Source organism: Camelus dromedarius, chromosome 26 (assembly GCF_036321535.1).
Source record: "Camelus dromedarius isolate mCamDro1 chromosome 26, mCamDro1.pat, whole genome shotgun sequence".
In the NCBI taxonomy this organism is placed as follows: domain Eukaryota; kingdom Metazoa; phylum Chordata; class Mammalia; order Artiodactyla; family Camelidae; genus Camelus; species Camelus dromedarius.
This window is the reverse complement of record NC_087461.1, coordinates 11,901,484-11,919,802: the sequence shown is the minus strand read 5'-3', so window position 1 is coordinate 11,919,802 and position 18,319 is coordinate 11,901,484. Positions and strand designations below refer to the sequence as shown.

Genomic DNA, 18,319 nt, shown 5'->3' with positions numbered 1-18,319 from the left:
AATGGGCCACCTTTAGACCTGGTCCCTGATTTCCTGAATAATCTTCCGTGCCCTTTCACTTTCCCCTTTGGCCAGTTAAATGCAAAAAAACTCCAGCAGAAGCCTCCAGGACCCTGGGGAATGGCCTTATGGCTAGACAGAAGGAACCTGGGTCCCAGAGTCGCCTGGAGGTAAGCCACCCAGCAGATCCGCCCAGCCAGGAACAGCCACATTCCACTGTGTTCAAAAGAAGTTAACCTTGATTACACTAAACCACAGAGAAGACAGGGTTGTTACAGTAGTCAGGTTATCTGACTCATGTGTATCATGGAGTCTGTTGGGGGCACACAGAGCTCGTCAGTGTTCCAGCCCCCTTGTTAATATTACACAGATCACCACTATACAGACTGGCACTGAAGTTACAGCTGAAACCAACTTATGGAATATTTCTCTAAAGAAAAAAAAAACACTTTAAAAATTAAACAGAAGGTTTCTGGTAGAGATTTTAGACCAAATAGCAACAGCCCCTCCCCTACCCAGAAAAGCATTCTTGTCTCAATTGCTGCTTTGTTGATTGATTTGAGTGATTCATTTTTCCAACTATTTATTGAGTGCCCGCTCCGTACACTGAAAAGTTTGGAGATGTCGCGGAATGGTAATCAAGATAGACTTAATTCCCTTCCCTCAGAGATGAACCACTTTATAATTAGGAAGGCAGACAACAAACACTGTAATATAAATGCAACATGGTGATAAGTGCTCTGAAGGATAAAGCAAGACAAGAGACAGAGACTGATGGGGCAATTTTAGAGTAGACTGAGGAGCAAAGAGCAGAATGTCTGGGACTCTCCAAGCTTGCTGTCTGCAGGGCTGCCAATTACTATTTTTCTTTTCCAGCTTCACTGAGATCTAACTGCTATCTAGCACTGCCTGAGTTTAAGGTGGACATTATCATGAAATGATTACCACCATAGTGAATACTCGTGTCTTAAAACACTGGTTTCACTGCACCTGCAACAGGGGATTCAAGAACTCAGGAGTCAGAGCAGAAGCAGACAGACACCTCAGGGCAGCTGTGAGCAGATGCGAGCATCTCAAGGAACCCACCTCCAGGGCCACTCTGAGGAGCCCACGGCCTTCAAAAGAAGCATGATAGTTAGATTCAAATCCAACCAGTAATTACTCAGTAGCACTCTGTACTTCCAAGCACCCTTTCACACTGTTATTACCCAAGAGCTGACTGCTCAGCCAAGGAAGTCTCAACAATTAGAGCTACCTTCCTGGTGACCATATGCCCAGTTTGTCAAAACAGTTCTGGGTGACAACTGTTGTCCAAGCGAAATTATTTACAGCGTTCCTTTCCACTTTCAAAAGTGTCTCGGTCTGAACAACTAGTTACATGATCACCAAGGGATCCTTATCTACAATGGGCTGATAAAGTCAAAGCTGTGGGGGGGGGGGGGGGGTAATTAGCCTCTTGTTCAGCACATAATTTACTGGAAGGCATCTACCTTCCTGATGCTCTGTTAGGTGCTGGGAATGTGAAGATGAAGAAGGCATGGTCTTTGCCCTGAAACACCATGCTGTCACTGGTATTACAAGGCCAGACACCAGCACAGTGACAGGAATGGGCACATGGTATACAGGTGACGTGAGCATCAGAGGCCTGGTCCTTTAACGCACCAAAGAACTGGAGGTGAAGCCACACTCCTTCACAGCATCATTTTTGCCCAGAACTCAATGGGATCTGAAAATCGAACCTGAATTCTCGGCCCCCTTTCACAATGTCTCAGCCACCCTGTCCAGGCTCCCTGACCTGCTGGAGTGCCCCAGGGCACATCTCTGGAAACTTTCCTTCTGCACAAGGACCCAATCCTAGTCCAGCTTTCACAGTCCTCCCTCCTCAAATTAGCCATGACTATCCAAGTTGCAATCAGCACCTCCACCTGGATGCCAGATAAGCTCCTGGATCCTAGTGTAGCCAAAAGATTTTCTGCTCTCCACCCACTTCCAGGCTGTAAGCACCCTCTCAGATACTCTGAGATTCTCAAACGCTTTCCCCTTGAGGTAAATGGCAACTTTTTTCTTCTAACTATGCAGACCAAAATTTCTGGAGTTATCTTTGTCTCCTCTGTCTCTCTTACACATCCAATCCCTCGGCCAATTTGTTTGATCTTCAATGTACACCTAGAACACATCTCATTTGCAACACCTGCTCTATGACACATTGGTCCAAGCGAGCGCCTGGTTTACCGGGGAAACCTCTTAACTGGCCTCCCTGCCCTTCCCCCACTCCCTCTTGGGTTATTCTCAGTACAGCACCCAGTCTTCACCTTTTATAAGACCAGTCAGACCTACCAGCAGTTCCCGCCACCCTGGAAATAAAACCCTAAGTCCTCACCAAAGTGTAACAGCCCCTACCTGACCTGGCCTAGAATTGGGTCTTAACCTCTTTTTTTTTTTTAATAGAATTTTTTTTTTATTGAAGTAGAGCTGATTTACAATGTTGTGTTAGAACAGCAAAGTGATTTAGTTTTACATACATATATATATATATTCTTTTTCTGATTCTTTTCCATTATACGTTATTATAAGCTATTAAATACAGTTCCCTGTGCTATACAATAGGACCTTGTTGTTTATCTATTTTATTTTTGTAGTGTGTATCTGCTAATCCCAAACTCCTAATTTATCCATCCTCACCGTCGCTTTCCCTTTTGTTCACCATAGTTTCTCTTCTATATCTGTGTCTATTTCTGGTTTAAAAGTAAGTTCATTTGTATCTCTCTTTTTTTTTTTTAAGATTCCACATATAAGTGATATCATATGATATTTGTTTTCCTCTGACTTTTTTCACTTAATATGATAATTTCTAGGTCTATCCACGTTACTGCAAATGGCATTACTGCATTCTTTTTTATGGCCAAGTCCTATTCCATTCATTGTATATGTGTGTGTGTGTGTAATCTTTATCCAGTTATCCACTGATGGACATTTAGATAGCTTCCATGTCTTGGGTATTGTAAATAGTGCACTATGAACATTGGGGTGCATGTATCTTTTTGAATTTAGAGTTTTCTCCCGATATGTGACCAGGAGTGGGATTGCTGGATCATACGGTAACTCTAATTTTAGTTTTTTACGGAACCACCATACTATTCTCCACAGTGGTGGCACCAATTTACATTCCCACCAACAGTAGGAGGGTTCCTTTTCCTCCACACCCTCTCCAGCATTTACTATTGCAGACTTTTTAATGATGGCCATTCTAATCAGTGTGAGTTCTGATTTGCATTTCTCTAATAATTAGTGATATTGAGCATCTTTTCATATGCCTGTTGGCTATTTGTGTGTCTTCATTGGAGAATTGCTTGTTTAGGTCTTCTGCCCATTTTTTGATTTTTTTTTTTTTGACCCCTTAACCTCTTTTCCTCCCATCCTTTCTTCATGCTGTTCTTTGAAAATGCCCTTTCTGTTCCCTTCCTCACCTTTGTTCAAATATCACACCAGTGAGGATCTCCCTAATAATTCTACTAGTTTCACTCCCACTCTCTCCCCACGCTCCCTATTCCCTTTCCCTGCCTTAGTTTTCCCCACTGCTTTATTCCTACCTAATAGGGTTGCTAGATAAAATACAATATGCAGTTAAATCTGAATTTCAGATAAATAACAAATAATTTGTAGCATAAGTATGTCCCAAATATTGCATGGGATATACTTATACTAAAAATTATTTGTTGTTTATCTGAAATTCAGATTTAACTGGGCCTCCTGTATTTTTATTTGCTAAATCTGGCAACCCTGTCCTCTAACACACTATTCTACTTATTCATTCATTACCTTTCTCTACCCCTCCCCTTCCCACAAACTTGGCCCTTAGAATATAAATTCAATGAAAGCAAGTATTTTTGGTCTACTTTGTTTATTGCTGGATCCCCAGCAACTAAAACAGTGACCATAACAGATGCTCAATATTCACTGAATATGTGAAGAAAGAAAGTGATCACACTCCCTCAGTCCAACCATCTCCAGCCTCTGAAGTGTCCTTGAATTGCTGCGGTTGTTTGAAAGTTGTCTCTTCAATCGGTCCCACTCTAACTGCCCCTCTAGATTCTGAGACATTTCTTTTAACAGAAGCCCAGAGGTTGAATTCCTGCTGAAGGATCCTGTCTATCAAAAGGGGAGAAAGGAAGGGGAGGGAACCCCACTGACCGGGGCCCTTAAGGAGAGAGGGCTCTGCTTGGAAGCACAAACACAGCCACCTAGACGATGACTAGACTCCAGGAATTCTCTGGGGTTTACTCGTCTTAAAATTTCTTGCATTTCAAGACGGGGAGGGAGGTGGGGGTGGAGGGCTTTCTATCCCAATTGAATTTTTCTTGTCTGGCTTAGCTTTGCATTTTCAGTGTGGATGAGTCATTTGTTACTTCCCTTTGCCTTTTTCAAAAACACACACCTTTTCCCCTGTGCATTGTCACTACTCCCACGCACAGCCCTGCAGCCCCTCAAGCACAGAGACTGACTGGCCCCTGGATGAACCTGGGTTAGGGTGGGTGCTGGGTGGTTCTGGACTGTGAGGTGTCCCAACACGCTGCCTGTGTGATACTTCAGGAGAGGCTCTGGAATCACAGACGTCAGACACTGGAGAGCAGACACGTCCTCTCTCCACCCAACCCCACTGCAAAATTTCTTTGGAACAACATGAGCTTCTGGAAATTCCCTACGGAAAAGACAAGTCTATTGTAAACACAATTAAAGGGAAACCACTTGGAGAAAATTGACCAAAATTGTCTAACAGCTCCCAGCTTTTGAATTAAAGCACACAGATAATTCAGAGTTCCAGCTATCCTCCACATGTACAAGTGCCCCCTTGCTGCTCCGATCTGTAAAATAAAATATCCCCCAAACTCCGCAATTAATCTCTAAAACACAACAAAACTTGCATGGGACATGCATTTGCTCCAACCAATGAATGGAAGTGCTGCCTCCCCAGAAAGAGGTCCTCTCTCCCACGGCTGGAGCAGTGAGGATTAAAAGCTGCTTTTCACGATACATTTGTCACTGCCTAGAGATCTAGCACATACTGACTGCTTACTGTGCTACAAATGTGACATCACCCCTCCACTTCTTTAGCTGCTTAAAGAAAATCCTGCCAGAGATCAAGTCAAGCTCACAGCTCTCCAGTTTGGAAAACGCATCACCCCAAGAAATATGCCTTCTTCTGTGCCAGGCGCCCTGTCTCCAGTTCTAAAAAAGCAGCAGCAAGCGGCAAGCGGCAAGGGACACTCGTTAACTGTAACTCCATCTTTGAATGAGCCTGTTACTTACCCTGCATCTGTCGGCAGTCTGCTGAGTAAGGAAGGCTCGGCTCACATTTCTGGCTTTCATTTTCTTCCATTGTCCCTGCCTATGGCCCCAGCTCCTCGCTGTTCTTCAAACTTCAGAGCGCAGTTCTGAAAAAGCTCCCAGAAAGCGCCTGGAAGGGGGCCCCGGGGGGCGGGGAGGAGGGGACGGTGCGAAACCCCACCCCAAACTATTCTCCACTCCCATGCAAAGTCTCTCTCGCCGCGGAAAACTGCATTCCAGCGCCGGGCCTCCCGCGTCCCTCGGCGCGCGCGTCCCCGCGTCCGTCCGCCAGTCCGCCCGCTCGCCCGCCGGACGGGTCCACGAGGAATGCGCGCTGCGCCCCCGCCCTGCCCGCGCCGCGCGCTCCCGGAGGCCCCAACAGGTGATCGGCTCGCCTGCCCCGGGCCCCAGGCGGCCCGGTGCCCGCGCCGCAAACGGCTGTGACTCCGCGGCCGGGAAGGAAAAACATTTCAGTGGATCACAGGCAGGAGCCCTTGCTGGAAGCCGCTTCTCTGGTCTCTTTAATCTCAGGCTCAGAATCAGCCTCCCCAATAGGCTGGTACACATAGAAATAAACAGCCAACTGCTGAACGTCCCAAATTTCAGTGAAATCGGTTTTAAAAAGAACAGTGAGAAAGAAGGGGCCTCTGTGGAAGGTTCTTAAGGAAACACTTTCTTGCACCGACTGTTTAGAGCCTGATTAACAAACACGAAGATGTAGTTGACTGTTCACACTGTCAATTTCAGTCACTTCAGCGGGACTTCTAAAAGTTTGTGCTCATTTGCCTAGACTTTCTGGACTTCCCCCTACCCCCTACGCCCCCACCCCCACCCCGCCTTGACCACAAAATCTGAAAAGTAAACTAGTAAAAAACCAACCTTCTGACTCTCTCAAGTGAATTACTTAAAAATATCTGAAAGGCAATTAATGTGCTTTTTTCTTTGGATGGGCAAAGTTATATCCACTGGACTCACTCTCCTTTTAAACTACCTACAAATATTTATTTAGTTCTTTACCCAGTCCTTGAAACACTGGCAAATTTCCCAGAAAGTGAAAAGAGGAGGCACAGTGTCCAAAAAAAAAAAACAAAAAAAAAAAAAACCAGGAAAATAATCTGAGCAACGTTGGCGCTGCTATGTGGGATATCAACAAGTAACACACCCACTGGTAAGAAGAGCGTGATGTTTTAATCGATGGGGGCCCCTTCATTTGCAGAGGAAGAAATGCACAATGGTTAGCCCGCTGACCATAAATTGACCCAGTTTACTGGCCATTCAGGCAAGGTTGTAGATTAATTTAGATGAAGAATGTGGGCAGAACAATGGCTGGCCTGTCCTCCAGATTCTGACCTTGAGTCACCGGTGTGTTTTGGCAGCATGGGGGACAGATTTTGTCCATTTAGGACAAAAAGACTCAGTAGGCTGTAAAGGACATAGGAAAGTAATGGTGCCAGGAAGTGAGCTCAACTCACATCAGGAGAAACAGAAGAGACCCCTCAATTCCTAAAAGGATTTCTCTTGAAACCCAGGAGGATGTAGTAGATCTTCCAGAAAGTTACAGCCAAGCCGGGCAGCAGGGAGGCAGAAAGTTGGGTGGCCAGGGTAGATTACTCAAGGACGCCATGACTTTGCAACAGAATGACCTGGTAATCTTGCTTTAAGGAGGAACTAATCTTAGTTTCTGGGCTGGTGGCCTGCGGCAAAGGCCCAATGAATCTCCTTAAAACTTAAATATTTCCTCGGGTACACAGTGTTCAGGAAGAAGGGATCTGTGCTCAAGCCCCCAGATCCAGATTATCCAGACCCTTGTAGAGATGTTGTGTGTGTGTCTTCAAATTATTAATGCCAGGAAGGATGGAGGCGAGGTAGAATGAGAGAGAGACAGAGAGACATCATGCCACACTGCAGCACCAGATCATCAGCCTACACCAGATGCCCTGGGCTTTGGGCTCTGACCCTAACCCGACTTGAGCTGGTGTGTGAAGAGGCTGCTCCTGACAGTTTCTACCTGTCACTTGACACAGTACAGAGGCAAAAACCAGGATGGAGGAGACAGCCAGGCATCTCCAATTGCAGTCCTCCATCACCAACAGCACCCTGCGCTACCTGGGGCCCTTCCTGGCAGCCTCAATCCAGGCAGAAAAGATCCATTTTTAGATGCAGATTATGCTCGCCTGGGTCTGTCTGGAAAGTGTGAGAGCAGATAAGCTCTCTTGTTGATTCTCAGATAAGCAAAATGCGGGGCAGCTCTCCCACCAGCCTGAGTCTCCAAGCAGCCCAAAGAACCCCCGGTCAACCACGTGGTCCAGCTGCTCTGACCCTCCCCTCCCCCACAGGCAAAGCGGGCTACTGCCTCTGTGGACATTCCTCCAAGCAAATTCTTTGGGGTATGCACAAAAGAAAAAGGCATTACCAGTGGAGGTAAGAAACATAAATCATTAAGGATCACGAAATCTAGACATTTACAGTAAAACATGTTCTCTTGAGTAGTCAAACTTTCTGATCATCCTGGGGAAGAGCTTCTATTGTATTAGTTATTGGCCCTTTGTTCCTCCTGGAGAGCTGGAACTGAAAACAGCTTGAGAAGGCTCTGCATTAATGCCAGGGCACTGACTTTTCTATACATCTCTCCCTGAAGCACACAGACCTTACTAACAACTTTTCACTGATTTCCAGTTTCTCTGCGAAGGGTCTCAGGAAAACAGTAACTGTACTCTGCAATCTGCATTAGTTTAGTAACTCAGATCTTCATGAAAAAAACTATCATTTTCACTGCTGTTACTGTGGAGATGTTCTTTCTGGAAGAAACCCTATTTGAACTCGAAGTACATGAGGCTTTTTGGTTTAATTTAATTTCTGGGTTAAAAAAATTGCTATTATGACCCAATCTGCCTACTGCCATACTTTGAAATTGGCTGTGAAAGGTGTAAGGAAAGTGGGGAAGAACTTGCAATGTGATTTTTCCTGCAGTCACAGACAGCGTGACAGGAAGGAGACTGACGGGCTAAATTTTCAACTCCATTTCTGTTAACCAGGAAAGGTGCAAGACGATTTCTCGGTTAATGGCTCCATATGTTGGCAATTCATGACTCCAAATGAACTAACACAGAGAAAAGTGTCCTTTAAAAGGAAAGACAGCTGATGAGATAAGAGTGCTGTAAGGGCCAATGGTGATTTTGCAGTCAGAGGAACCCATTACAGAACTGGGCCATTATTGGTTGTGATAACCCAACTCCAACGGGCGTCCGCCATGATGGGCGTTAGTCACAAAAATCATAAACTATTGCGTAAGACTTCTCAGCAGGCCTGTTTAATTACAGGGCTGAAGAAAGCATGTCAGCTTCCTTTGTGTAAGCTTTTCAAGAGAGAAATCATCACTAGCATCAAGCATTAGTGGAATTATGCTGCTATGTTTCAGTTTTGTTTTTGTTTTTTTTTTTCACTTTAAACCCTATTAAGAACACACTGGTTTAAAATGATTTGACATGGGGACACAAAAGAAATAATTAATGCTTGCTGAAGTCATAAAATGCCATTTTCCAAGGCAATGATAACGGTGAAAGTAAAACAAAACAAAATGAAAAACAAGTAAGAATGTTTCAACCAGAGACCTCATGTTTGATGTGTCACCCATCTGCTTTTCTAAAGGACACGCTGTTGTGTGTCACTCTGTAAGTCAGAAATAAAGGGCTTTTGACAACTGGGAAAACATTTGCTTAAATGGATGATCTGGTGAATGAAATGCAGGATCTTCAATCCTACTTTTGCCAGCAGGGTGTCAGCTGGCTCGGGTGACCTTATACTTAAATATAAACCAGAGCACTTGTGATCAGGAAAGGGGACACCATTAATAATGACAACAGGACAAGATGCAGAAACTACGACTGTCCCTGGCAGACCAGCACAGATGATCACCTATCTGTAGCCCAAGATAAGCCCTATGCGCTCCTCTGGTTTCCAAACGTGAAATGAACATAATAATGCTGTTTGAGTTTCCAGACGCAGACCTCACAAGAGAAATCGAAGCATCAATTAAAGGTGTGAACGTCATCAGAGCTGCATTACAAGCACCACCAACAATTTCACACTGGAAAACACAAATTCCACAACACGATACTCTACATGATTCATTCACCAAAACAGATTTTCCTTTCTGTGTTTAGGGCAAAGGTCTTACCAATGTGACCCAGTAACCATGTATATACCTCCAGCATTCTCGCCAGAGAATAACCCATCTTCCTGCTCTTACTTGCAGTTCTTAAAATCCCAGTTGCTCCACGGAGACCCTGCCGGCCAAAGAGAAGCAAGGTGGCCAAGAGCCCCCTCCATTGATTTCAGTCTCTCTATTCTGACGTCTGGGAACTTTCCTTCCCTACTCCATACAAATTCCTCATGTGCTTATAAATATGCAGCAGACTTAGATCCAATGTGTTAATGCTTTAAGCAGATTTGCTTTCTTTTCAAGAGAATCCATTGATGTTCATTTTTACTGGGGTTTCTTTTTATCTCTTTTAAGCTGCTGGATACTGAAGAGCAAAGACCTCATCTGCAAAACTCTGTAGCTAAGTTCCACGTGTGCAGCACATCAGGGAGAAACCAGGGCCTGGTCACTGCAGACCAAGTCTGGATCCCAGGTGGCAACATTTAAGTGAAAATTGCAACTTGCATGTGCTCACGCTTCTCCTCCCAGAGAGAAGTAAACCGCAACAGACTCCACTGAGTTCCTAATGGCCCCAGGGAGGAGTCCATGGCACTGTGAGAACATCCACAAATACCAGATCCTGCTTGCTTCCTTGTTTTACCCAGTGGGGCCATTGTGAACCCTTTCAATATGGAGTGTTTGGTGAGGCCTCCATGGAAAGGCACTTCCCTGGTCTATGTCTGCCTTGGAGCTTCTGCACGTGGCCTCCCTCAGAGCTGCACTGAGCTGTTAGGAGTGGGAGGGGACAAGAATGACAGGGAACCAACCACAGAACCAGAAGACCCGGCTCCTGTGTGGTTCATGTCTCCCCGTTTCCTTCCCCCATTCTTCAGATGAACAAACTGAGGCCTGGAGCCTACTGCCAGTCAGGCTCCTGTCGCTCCTGTATCCCAGCCTTCACACTATCACACTTGGTCAACACTTAGGATCTTTTATCCTCTTTTCTTTCGACTGCCCTAGGGCACCCCTCAATTATACTAATTCCTCTTGCTCTATGGAAATGAAGAATCAAGTCAGGATCTGTAATTGGGAGGGTGTACCTAGTTTTTTCCAAAACCCCTCTCCCCTCAACTGTAGCATTGGATCTGGTATTATTTGCGGGGGGGAGGGGGACTGCTGTACAAGCCTTGAGGCGTCAGACATTAAGGTCCTCTCTGCTCACTGAGACCTGGTGTGAGCTGTGTGTGCCTGCCCATGTGCTGGTTCTGTACCACCATGGACCGTCCCAGGGGGGCAGGGCTTCCCGGGGAGGGGAGGCTGGGACCAGCCATCGGAGATGCTGGAGAGGAGCCTAGACAGGTTCAGCAGCAGAAAGGGCCTGTGAGGTGAGCTGGGGGAGGCACAGCCATGAAAGCACACCTGTGCAGCACAGGGGTAGGGAGTGGGGGGCTCTGAGAGCCTGTCCTGGAGATGACCTCGATACACTGGAAAGCCAGACCTATGACAGGCATACTGGGAGCCCAGCCGGGGGGAGGGGCTTTACTGCTCCCTCCCCTGAGCCTGTGCTCTCCTCTGCCCCATCCTCTAGAACTCAGACCTCCTCACCTTCTCTATCAGCACAGGGGAAACTCACTTGAAACTGGACTGATCGCCTCTGTATGCTTCAGTGCCAAGTAAATGCTGAGCTAGACTTTGTTTCAATAATGCATCTAGATTTGTTTTTTAACTTTTGTCATCAATTCTTAGCTTCAGTGATTAACAGCCAGACTTGATTTATAAGAGAGCCACGGACAGCAGAGAATGCAGGAGTCAGTGCCAAAACCTTTCTGTTTCACCCCCAGAGGCTGATAGGTGTGCACAGTGACACAGAGATGATGAACTGTGCTGGCTGTGCTCCCCACAAATGGAGGGCAGTGCTGCCAAAGCCTGGAGATGGAGACGTGGGGTGCTCTCAGGTTGCAGGGTGCCCCGGGGGTGTGAGATGCAGTGGTGACAGCACCACCCTGCCTGGAACCCTGGCTCTCTCCAGCTTTTCCACCCTTTACTTTTATGGTCAGTTCCTGAAAATCAAACATGTCCTTCAGAGCTTAAGTATTTTTACAGTGATTTCATTTTTCTCTCCCCCAACCCAGCCCCCAGAATTTAAGGGAAGGGGAGAACTTCTGTCTCTTGCAGATGGGAAAAACAGTTTTACTAATGAAGGACCTAATTTCTGGGGCCAAGTGGGTGGGTGGGGTGCTGAAATTGGCCAAGTAGATGAAGACCTCCAGCAGTGACCAACTGCTCCGTGGCTCAGTGTCTCTGCCTTTAGTCACTGTGAATTCTGTCTTCATCCTCACATGCTATTAGAGCTTAAAAGTCAACATTTCCCAGATTCCAGTGTTCTGCTATTGAAACATTCCCTTTTGCAAGCTTTACATTCTCTGGAGTGGACAAGGTCGAGTGGGATCAAATAGAATTAGAAGTTGGGCCAGGGTTTCCATAACACTTTATGAGGAGTTTAATCTGTGGAACATGATTGGTTTCATAAAAGTAAAGGGGATGAAATGATAACAAGTCATTTCTACCGACTCCCCCACATATGCACACACATCCCCCGTTCAATGCACCCGCACCCGATAAGCATAAGGAGCCAGGATGCTGATAAATGACACACTGTACAAAGTGAAAAGAGGACCTGAGAAGAAGTGACAGTATTTCCAGGCTTGCTCAGCTCACAAGTCCCTTCTGAGAAGGATGCTGGGGAAGCAGCTCTAGGCCACTCCCAGGCCTGACTTCGGTCCAGCCAGTAGGGATAAGCATCCTGATGGGAGAGCCTGGTGGGAGAGTCTGGGTGCTATGGGCTGGGGAAGGGCTAAGAGACCCAGTCAGGTCTCCCCTCTTCTTTCTTACAGACTTTGAATATGAGACACATAGAAAAGAGATGATTTGCCCAGGACTTTGGGTGTTTCTAGGATGTGGAAATTTGGGGATTAAAACCTGGAAAGTCCCAGAGAAACTGAGTTGAGTTGGTCACCCCAGATGTAGGCAGTATGGTGGGCAAAAGCTGAGACCCACAGAGACATTAGCGGGTAAAAGCCATGGAGGAGAGAGAGAGAGAAATAGTTGAATGGCAGCTGCAGATAGAAGAGACCAGGCAGGCATGGAACAGCTGAACGAGGGACAAGGACAGATCCCTGTTGGTTTCCCAGAGTTGCTGTCACCATCGTGTAGCTACTGCTATACCCTACATGTCAAAGAACTATGCCCAGTGGCTCAGGGGGCCTGGGAAAGCCATTTCCTCATCCTCCTACTTCCTCATATAACCCAGCCTTTGTGTGGTCACCTGAACAGGTCACACCTATGAAAGGACATTGAAGAGGAGAGTTTACAGAATCACTTCTAAGTTAAAATATAGAGACTGCAGAGTCAGGAGGCACCATATACACACTGTTCCTCCTAGCCAGCCTCCTGGGCGTGGGTCATGAAGGTAAAGCTTGGGAACCAGCTGCACTGCCTTCCTGGAGGATCCCTGTACCCTCCACATGTCATCAAAACCAACCCCTCACTCCAACTCTTGCCTTTACATCTTAACCTCATGTAAATCATCATCATAAACAGAAAGGAGTGAGGTTGATAGACGTGGAGCCACATTTTAATTTATGTACAGACAGAACCCCAAATCTGGGTATTTTCAAGTAATCTCCCATTGAGGGAAATAAACCTGATCTTTAGGTCACAAATAAATACAAACATAAATGAAAATGTGGTTTGGTACACCTTCAAAACACACACAGTGTTTTTGCCCTATCTTTTAAAAGATATATATTGCCCTGGGTTGCACATTTTTTACAGCAAAAGATTTGCTTCAAGAGATTCCCAAAATTCTAAAGGCAAATTTATACAGACTGGATTCAGGGAAAGAACAAAACCTAAAAAAAAAAGGAAACAATGAAAATGATCTTAACTCAGTATTTCTCAAAATTCAGCAAGTTGTTTTCTGCCATCTAATTCTTACATTATAGTATATTAGTATGGACTTAAAAGGATTAAACTTTTTGTCACCTATAATACTGTTAACAGTATGGGTTTGATAAACAATTATATATTTTCCTACATACAGTAAACACATAACAGTTTTTTTTTAAGGTAAAATGTTTTGTTCATGTAATTTAAAATTGCCTCATAAGGTGTTGCAGCATGGAGTACTGATTTAGGTTAAAGGTGACCAGTCTAACCATCTCATCATTCATTCACACCTTCATTTGTTTGAGAAATCATAGAGCACTGATTTGCCATTGGTGGATGCTAAGGATGGGGGGATGGATAAGACAAGCCATAGATTTGTAAACGTTGAATGCACTGCACAGTATTTAATTGTTTATACGTGAGCTTGTCTCCTGAGACTGTGAGGTCTCAAAAGAATGGGAATCCTTTTAGATCATCTTTGAGTCCCCAGCTCCTGCCACTGCTCTTGACCCACTGAGACACCGAGAAAATGTTTTGCATGATGGGATCTGAGAAGGAATGATGATACCACATAGACTAAGAAGATGATATCCAAGTTCACTTAACTAGGGAAAGAAGAGAAGAGTTCTAGTAAAGACATAATTCAAGGGCATGGGAGGAGGAGCAACCATTCTTGTCAAGAACAGGAAAGGCCTGGGAGAGAAGGTGCCATGTGGTCTCAAAGAATGAAGAGACTTTCACCAGCTGACTCACTGGGGAAAGAGAATGTCAACCCAGGGACCCCAAGTGCATTAGCCAATGCCTTGAGAGTAGAAATGTGGTGTGCATATCAGGTGGTGGCAAATAATGGCAGAAAGTGAAGGTGTTTTAAAAAAATGAATAGTGGGTGGAAGACCTGAATAGATATTTCTTCAAAGAAGGTATACGGATGGCCAACAGGTACATGAAAAGATGTTCAACATCCCAGGGAGATGGAAACCAGAACCACAAGATTTCATCTCACACCTGTCAGAATGGCTATTGTCAAAAAGATACAAATAACAAGTGTTGGAGAGGATGTGGGGAAAAGGAAATTCTCATGCACTGTTGGTGGGAGTGTAAGCTGGTGCAGCCACTATGGAAAACAGTACGGCTATTTCTCAAAAAACTAAAAATAGAACTACCATACAATCCAGCAATCCCACTCCTGAGTATATATCTGAAGGAAATGAAAACACAAATTGAAGACACATGCACCCCAATGTTCACAGCAGCTTTATTTACAGGAGCCAAGATACGGAAGCAACCTAAGTGTCCATCATTAGATGAATGGATAAAGAAGATATGGTATGTACACAATGGAATGTTACTGAGCTATAAAAAAAAGAATGAAATTCTGCCATTTGCAACAACATGGATGGACCTGGTGGTTATTATTACTTCTTCAAGTAAGTCAGACAGAGAAAGACAGATATTGTATGTCTTCACTTATATGTGGAAACTAAAAAATAAAACAAAGGAATGAATATAACAAAACAGAAACAGACTCATAGATACACAGAACAAACTAGTGGTTACCAGTGGGTAGGAGGGGGGAGGGGTAATTTAGTGGAAGGGGATTAAGAGGTAAAAACTACTAAGCATAAAATAAATAAGATACAGCACAGGATGTAATGTACAGAACAGGGAATATAGCCAATATTTTATAATAACTTTAAATGGAGTATAAGCTATAAAAATACCAAATCACTATGTTGTACACCTGAAGCTAATATAACATTGTCAATTAACCACACTTCAATTTCTAAAAATGTTTAAAAATAAAAATAAATAAAAAATTGATGGTGAGGATGGGGATTTGCAGAAGATTGATAAAATATGTAAGGGCTATTCTGAGGGTTTCTTGCATTTCAAATGAGAAGTTTAAATTGTAAGCTCTAGGCAGTGAGGAATGAAGGGACCAAATAGGTGCTTTAGAAAGTGATTCTCTTGGTACAATGGAAGCTGTATTGAATGGGGGGGGGGGGGCGAGGAGGAGGGAGGAGGTTGATGAGCAGGAGGGCAATTAGTTAAGAGCTGTAATAAATGTACAGTTTCATGGTACGTCTGCTGAGAGTCACGGACAATGTCCCTCTGTTACCCCTTCCCACCTTCTCTGTGTATTTGTTCATAAGAACAAGAGCCCTGCAGCCCTCCAGCCCTGGTTTAAATATTCTCCCAAGTTAAAGCTCACCCATCTCACACAGGTTCAAGTCACAATGACACAGAAATCACGTAGACCATCAGACCAGCATCTACGTTTATTCACTAAGAAGAAAAAAATCAAACCAAAAAAATCAAGCCCTGTGAATGAAAATTCCAAAGATCACAGAACCAAGGCAGAATGTAATCATGAACAAAGCTGGTTTGATTCAGGTTCTCAGTTTACCCAGAAGCAGACTCACGCCCTCTCCTGAGCTGTGCAATCCCGGATGAGCGGTTATTTAACCTGTCTGGGCCCTGGAGTTTCTCATCTGTGAAGTGAAGGCTTTAGTCTGGATAAATTCTGAGACTCCTCTCAGTTATAAACTGAAATCTCAGTTTTTCCACTGCAGCTTTTCCAGACAAGCCAGGTCCCTATTAGTGAGGGAAGACAAGAACCCATCATAACAAGCAGCCCTCCCAGCCAGTGCCCCAGCTGTATGAATGGGAGGGAGGGGACAGTTACTTGGGTTGATGTTCGCTGTTCTTCCTGGAACTCCAATGCTGACAACACCTACAAGCTACTGCCTAGTTCTCGAGGCCTCACCTTTACACAGGGGCTGAGCAGGGTGCCCCACTGAGCTCTAAGGTAAAAGGAACCACATGGCTTTAAGCACCTTGGGCTGCTAATATTTCATATTTATTTTTGATGAAGGTCCTGGGGATCAAACCCAGGACCTCGAGCATGCTCAGCACATGCTCTACCCCTGAGCTACACCCTCCCTGGAGCTGCTAACATTTCTGCAGGAGTGTCAGCATGGAGAGAGCACAGACATGAATCCAAGCCTGAGTCTCTGCTCCATCACTTACTTGCTAGGCCAGCCTGGGCAGGTGACTTCCATTTTCCTACCAATAAAATGGAAATAATAATAGTACCTACCTCCCAGCGTTGTGGTGAAGATAAAAGCAGCTCAGAGCCTGGCACATAGTAAGTGCCAGTTTAGTTGTGGTACATGAATGAATAGAATGTCACAGGTCATCCTGTGAATCTCTAACACGATAAACCAGCCTTTATCATCCCACTGTGGGTCATGATCCCCAAGAGACCCAGACAGGTGACTAAAGCTGGTGGGTCAAAGCAGAGAGTGGCATTACTGGGTGGGACCCCTTAATATTCACCAGGTCACACCCACATGGTGGTATTGATCGCTCTTCCCTCTCTACTGAATTCAGGGAACTTATTTTGTACCTTTTGTCAATGCCTAGCACTCTCAATGACAATAAAATGCAGGGACCTCAGTAATCAGGGACCTCAGATTTGAGTGTGGCAGGCCTAGTGACAGTGCATTTGCAAGACGGATTAGGGAGGTGAGACTATGTCGAAACTGAGTGTAGAAAGCACCTGCCAGAAACAAGCTCTTAAAACACAGTCAGTACAGACTCATGACATGTTTACAGTGGGATTTGGTCACCTTGGGGCTACATGGATTTACAAAGGAGAAAACTCACAAGCAATATGGCACAGAGCAGATTTATGTTTGGATAGTCATCTGACAGGTCCACAGACCAACTCAGAGCACCTGCAAGACCCTGGCAGGAATGTGATGGGAAGGATGATGGAATGATGGTGGCTGTGGCTGGACAGGTGGTGGTCTCCTGCGTTTGATGCACAGAAAGCTTGAAGTTTATCCTGTGAGCGCTGCGGAGTCACGATCTGTGCTTTAGACAAATCTGTATGGAGAATGGATTTCAGAGAAGCAGGAAAAGGGACTCCACTAAAATGCCTATTATACTCGTTCAAGAAAAAGAGACATGAGAATCTAAACTAAGGAGGAAGTAAGGGTGAAATGAGCAGACAGATTGGAAAGCCACCTGGGAAATTGGCATGATGGAAAGATTCATCGCATGCCGGGTGGCAGACTCAGGGAAGAGAGTCCCACCAAGCTGCACAAACTGAAGTGACATATCAACATCCCACCTAGGTTTTTCCACTGATTTTAGTTGGGTCAATACTACCGCAGATAGGCCCAACTCTTCCCAAACAACTTCACTCTTCTAACAGCTTTCTGTTGATATATTCATTCAATGTCAGTAACTCAGCATTGCTCATTCTAGGAAAGGGGAAAAATTCAACATTCTGCCAAGGCCCTTTTTTTTATATATATATATGAAGTTAGGAATAGCTCTAGGCACATCACATGGCATTAATTTTGTATTATATGAAATCTGATTGACTACTGTGCCAAATTATAAATAGTTGCCAAGAAGTCTAATGACCATTTATCAAAAAGACGCTGTATGTATGAGTTATGAAGAAAGAAGGTGGCCAGAAAATTGGAGTTCAACTGAAAATGGATCCGTCATTTTGCGATTCTAAAATCCCTGTGCCTAGTGATGTGTGTTCAGTTTGCCTTAGGTGCGGTTTCTAGAGTGCTGCACAAACTCTTAGGTTTAACTCCATGTGTCAGACGTGATGCCAGCACCCAGCACCATGCCTGGTCCACAGTAGATACTCTGGTAATGTCTGTCAGGTGAATGAAGGAACATTAAAGGCAACTGTGGGCAGATTCCATCCCCAGGACCTGGAACCTCACTCGGGAGCCACATGAAGTGGGAGGAGGCAGCAGCACAGCCTGCGACACCTCTTCCCGGGTCCAGGCGCCACCCAGGCTGGCTTTGGGGTTTGGCATCTGCCTGTACCTGCATCTTCTGACGTCCTTCTCAGTTATGTCTCTTGCTGCAGGT

At 45.0% G+C, this 18,319-nt stretch overlaps 1 protein-coding gene across 1 annotated transcript in view; it reads right to left on the bottom strand.

The window, feature by feature from the left end:
- Window positions 1-5,573, bottom strand: part of KIAA1217 (KIAA1217 ortholog) — a 278,742-nt gene extending 273,169 nt beyond the window's left edge. Inside the window, 1 exon segment of the mRNA XM_064479399.1 lies at window positions 5,308-5,573. Within this exon segment, the coding sequence (XP_064335469.1) occupies window positions 5,308-5,377 (70 nt within the window). The 5' untranslated portion in view covers window positions 5,378-5,573.
- Window positions 5,574-18,319: the final 12,746 nt, after the last annotated feature.